The 4,606-nt window shown below is 67.8% G+C and overlaps 1 protein-coding gene across 1 annotated transcript in view; it reads left to right on the top strand.

The window, feature by feature from the left end:
- The first annotated feature begins 2,642 nt into the window (after positions 1 to 2,642).
- Positions 2,643 to 4,606, top strand: part of SLC25A22 (solute carrier family 25 member 22) — a 4,924-nt gene continuing 2,960 nt past the window's right edge. The window contains exons 1-4 of the mRNA XM_024748993.1: positions 2,643 to 2,785; positions 3,169 to 3,294; positions 3,502 to 3,557; positions 4,347 to 4,437. Of these exons, the coding sequence (XP_024604761.1) occupies positions 2,643 to 2,785; positions 3,169 to 3,294; positions 3,502 to 3,557; positions 4,347 to 4,437 (416 nt within the window). The remainder of the gene's footprint in view (positions 2,786 to 3,168; positions 3,295 to 3,501; positions 3,558 to 4,346; positions 4,438 to 4,606) is intronic.

Below are 4,606 nucleotides of genomic sequence, written 5' to 3'. Positions count from 1 at the left end.
GGCTCCCATCCGCGGCGCCCACCCGAGTGCAGCCCGGCTGCGGGGGCGAGGGGCACCACGACGGCTGTGGGAGGTGACATCTGCCCGGACGAGGCGGCTCCTGCGGGGCCCGCGCCGGCGGATGCTGCGACCCGCTGCCGCTGGAGTGTGGGAGGCCGTGCTCGGCCCCGGGCGGTGCCGGGCGCGCTCCCCGCGCACACGTGTCCCCGCGGGGTAGGAGACGGGGGCCGGTGGCCAAGGAACGGAAGCCCGGCCGTAGGGGGGACACACGTGGGGCCCTGCTGGACGTATGGGGACACGTGCTTGGCTGGAGTCGCCATCGCCTGGAGGGGGACAGCGTGGCGGTCCCGGCCCCGTCCGGACCCCCTCCAGCGAGACGGGGAGTTGAGCCAGCCTCCAAGCGGAGCTCTGAACTCCCACCCCGCGCCTCCTTTGTCACCGGCTTGGCGCCCCTCCAGACGGCTGGACAGAAAGCACCTCCCCAGGGGGAAGGCGCTGGGGAAGATTGAATGGGGAGCAAATGGCCGGTCCCGGGCTCTGAGCCTCACCCCCATTGCCTTTTTTGGGGGTGGGGAGCTCAGCGGCTTCATTTGTGGGAGATTTTACCTCTGGAGGGCCTGGAAGCAGCAGCATCGTCCTGTGGGTGGTCTCTGTGAGCTGCGGTGTCCACAGCCTTGCCTGCAATCCCAGTTTACCAGGCTGCGGGGAACCGGAGGGGGTACAGGGAGGGCTGACAGCCCTGGGGCCTCAGGCCTGGCTGGGGCTGCCAGGTTTCTATGGCAACATGGGGGCGCAAGGGGAGGGCCCTCCAAGCTGTCTCATGAGCAGGGTGTGGGAACACTGAGTGAGGACAGAAAAAGGAGTATCCAGGGTCCGGAGGACCCCTTGCCAGTCGTCTCCCGGCAGAGCCCACCGCCCCCACTGTTCTCAGTTCTGCACCTGTCTTCCCCACTCCAGCTGGCAGGGTGTGATGGGGGACCCCAGGGCTGCCTGTCTTCCTGGGGCAGCTGCTCCCCTCCCCACCTTGGATAGTCTGTCTGACTTCCGGGGCCCCCATCACCCAGATGTCCCTTACCCCAGACGGGAGGCAGGGCTCATTCAGTCCCCATAGGGCAGGATGTGGACCTTGCCCCCAAGGGTCTGGGACAGCGGAGAGAGATGGCTGTAGCCAGTCTACACCTGGAGGGTGGGGGAGGGTGGGGGTGGGAAGAGAGGGTCAGGTTGAAGTGCAGAGGTCAGACTCCTCTCTGCAGGCTGGGGCACGGAGAAGCAGGTCCTGGCACTGAGGCCCTGGGCGAGTCGGGGGGTGCAGCTTGGCAGGGCAGAGGGCTCTGGGAGTACTGGTTCCCATGCCCTCTGGAACTGCCAGGTGAACAGGCCTATGGGTGGCAACCAGTAGCCTCTGAGGCCCAGCCACCCCCTCCCTGGCCCTTTCTAGCAGACAAGCATGTCTTTCTCTGCTCCAGCGTGAGTTTTCCCTGAAGTTCACCTTCCCCCAAAAGACCCACAAGTCCCACAGGCACGAGTGGACACAGACCCATCTCCACCCCGTGGCACCAGATCCCCCATGCCTGGGCACAGAGAGAGCCCTATCCTTGGGGTCCCAGGGCCCTAGGCAGATCCAGCCTGCAGGCTGCAAACAGAAACCCATGGGGCAGCTGGGGGCACGGTGGTCGGGGGCTGGGGTCCCTGTGAACCGGTTGCGTGGCTTGGCCGGGTCAGCCCCAGTCTGACCCACTGCCCCACGGGCTGGCGGGGGCTCCGAGGCCAGTCCCTGCCTCCCAGAAGCTGTCACACCCCCTTCTCGTCCATTCTCCCACAGGGGCAGGGAGCCTCATCCCGCCCAAAGTGAAAGAGAAAGTCACCACCTCCCCCAGGCCCGCCCCGCCCCGCCCCGCCCCGCAGCCAATCCCCGCAGCCGGCACCGCCCTCGGCCGCTGGATCTCCTCCGCCCGCCCGCGGGCTGTAGTCGCGGAGGAGGAGCCGGTCCGGTGCACCTTGGGGTGAGCGGGACCGCGGCGGGGGGCGGAGGGGCTGATGAGGAGGCAGGGGACATCCCGGCCCAGGAAAGCTGAGGTGAAGGTCACCAGTTCTCGGGGGGGCGACAGGTGTGAGCCAGCCGTGTGACCCTGGGTGGCAGCGCTTCGGGTGGGAGCCTGTGACAGCTGGCCTCTGAGGGGACCACAGTGCGGGGGGAGGACCCCACAGCCCAGTTTTTATGGCTGTGCCCCTGCATAGGAGGCCCCCGAGGCTGGCTCTGGCTCCCCAACCCTGCCCCTAGAGAGAGGGGCCTCTTGTCTCTGCACCCCTGGAGCAGCTGGGGGACTGGCCCCAGGGAGCCTCGGAAGGTCAGCCATCCCCCTCCCAGAGGTCCTGGTCGCTGGGTTCCTCCGTGTGTGTGGGTGTGTTGGGTGTGAGTCTGGGGGTGAAATTCCGGGGAGTGTGGGCACAGGGCTGGCTGTGGCTGTGTTGGCGCTTCTCCGGTCACCAGGGGAGCGGATGGTCTGGGGGTCCAGCGTGGAGTTGCCACGGGAGTGGGGGCAGCATCTACCGGGCAGCTGTGAGCTGAGCCCTAGTGTGGATCCTGGGGCACTCTCACCCCCCTCCTGAAGAGGGCAGGTGCCCGCTGCCTCTGCTCAAGGATGGGGGCCGTCACAGCCCAGTCCAGGGGCGCCCTGACCGGCGTGTTGGCCCCGTCCCCTGCTGCTGCCTCCCCAGAGGCGCCTGGCCCTTTAAAGGGCTCCGCGCACGTGAGCGAGCGAGGCCAGCTGGGAGCACGCAGCCGGTGGGGGCGCCTTGAGGGGAAGCCGGGTGGCCCAGGGATGGGGCCAAGGGGCAACGCTTCGCCGCACACTGCGCGCCCAGGACGTGCGGAGGGCCCCAGCCTGGGAGGGGGCGCTGGGGGGAGGGCTCGGTGCCCCTTCAGGAGACCTGAGAGGGAGGCTGGGGAGGCTTACTCCTCTGGGGTGCCTCTGAGCCGTGGGTCTGCCCACCCCTGCTGATCCCAGTTCCCTCTTTCTTCTAGGACAGAAGTGTTGGTTTTCAAGCTCCCCTGGAAGTAGAGGACCGCCCCTCCCCCTCCCCCAGCACCACCTCCGCTGTCTGCCCTCCCCTCCCCGCCGACCTATGGCCCAGGAGGTCGTCCTGACACTCCCTCTGCCCACACAGTCTGCCAGCCAAGCTCATCAATGGCGGCATCGCTGGGCTGATCGGGGTCACCTGCGTGTTCCCCATCGACCTGGCCAAGACGAGGCTGCAGAACCAGCAGAATGGCCAGCGCCTGTACACCAGCATGTGAGCCTGCAGGGGGGCGGGTAGCAGGCGTGGAGCCATGGGTGTGGGGCAGACTTCTGCGCTCGGCTCCTGGGTCCCCCCATCCCGTTAAACCAAAGGGGAAACTGAGGGGGGGCAGGCCTGGGGGAGCGCCTCCCTGGGTCAGGGCTGGGGCCGTTGCTGGATGCCAGACTGATCCCCTGCTCGCTCCCACCCCCTGGGCTGTAGGTCTGACTGCCTCATCAAGACCATCCGCTCAGAGGGCTACTTCGGGATGTACCGCGGTGAGGCTGGGGACGGGGCAGGCCTGGGTAGCACCCTCCTGCAGCCCCAGAGGGGTCCTACCGTAGCGGCGGGGAGGCAGGTGGGAAGCCAGGGCAGGGCGGCGTACCTGTGCCGGGTGTGACGGTGTGGACCTGTCCCATGGGGGCTGGCTGCACTTGCACCGGGGGTCATCAGCCGGGCCCTGGGTGCTGGGGGGACGGGGGGTGGGACCTCTGGGGCACGGCAGTTCTCAGCCCCGTCCCCCACTCACTACCAGTGCACAGCATGGCAGGACACTGTCTCTACCACAGTGGCCGCAGCCCTTCCCCTGCCTCCCGGGACGGGTGGGACCCTGTCTGTGCCAGGAGATTGGGAGGGATGGGGTTGTTACTGCAAAGCAGCTTAGGAGACAATCTCCAAGCCTGGATTTGCCCAGATGCTGTGCAGCCCTGAGTCCTCGCCGCTGAGAGGCGCTTGCCACTGCCTCCCCATCTCTGACCCGCGCCAGGCCGGACTGTGGCCTTACCCAGAACCCCAACGCGAGCACGTCTGTAGCCCAGGGGAGGTGTCCCTCAGGGAGGCCGCCCACTGGACTGGGAGGGTTACGGGGGAGGCTGAGCAGAAAGCCTGGAGAAGGCACTGCCTGGCCCGCCGGTCCCGCCCCTGCCAGGCACAGATGTGGGCGAGAGGGCAGGACGCAGCCCAGGAGTGACCGGGGGCGGGCTTTGTCAACTGGGAGGCGAGTGCTGGCGGAGAGCCTCCCCAGCCCAGGCCACTGACCTGTCTGTGCTCCCCCGTGTGCCACACAGGAGCTGCCGTGAACCTGACCCTCGTCACCCCCGAGAAGGCCATCAAGCTGGCAGCCAATGACTTCTTCCGATACCAGCTCTCCAAGGACGGGTGAGGGGCTCGGCCGGCTGCTGGGGGCCAGGGTCGTGAGGGGGAGGAGTCTGTGCTTCCAGACAAAGGACGAAGGCTCTGTCCTCCTGGGGGCCCCTCACCCTGACCTTGCAGGGCCCCCTCCTCCTCCTTCCCCTCCCTCTCCTCCCCCTCCTCCTCCTCCCCCTCC

The sequence above is a fragment of the Neophocaena asiaeorientalis genome, unplaced genomic scaffold (assembly GCF_003031525.2).
Source record: "Neophocaena asiaeorientalis asiaeorientalis breed wild unplaced genomic scaffold, Neophocaena_asiaeorientalis_V1.1 scaffold43, whole genome shotgun sequence".
NCBI lineage: Eukaryota > Metazoa > Chordata > Mammalia > Artiodactyla > Phocoenidae > Neophocaena > Neophocaena asiaeorientalis.
The sequence above is the reverse complement of the archived record's forward strand: the minus strand, read 5'-3'. Positions and strand labels throughout refer to the sequence as shown.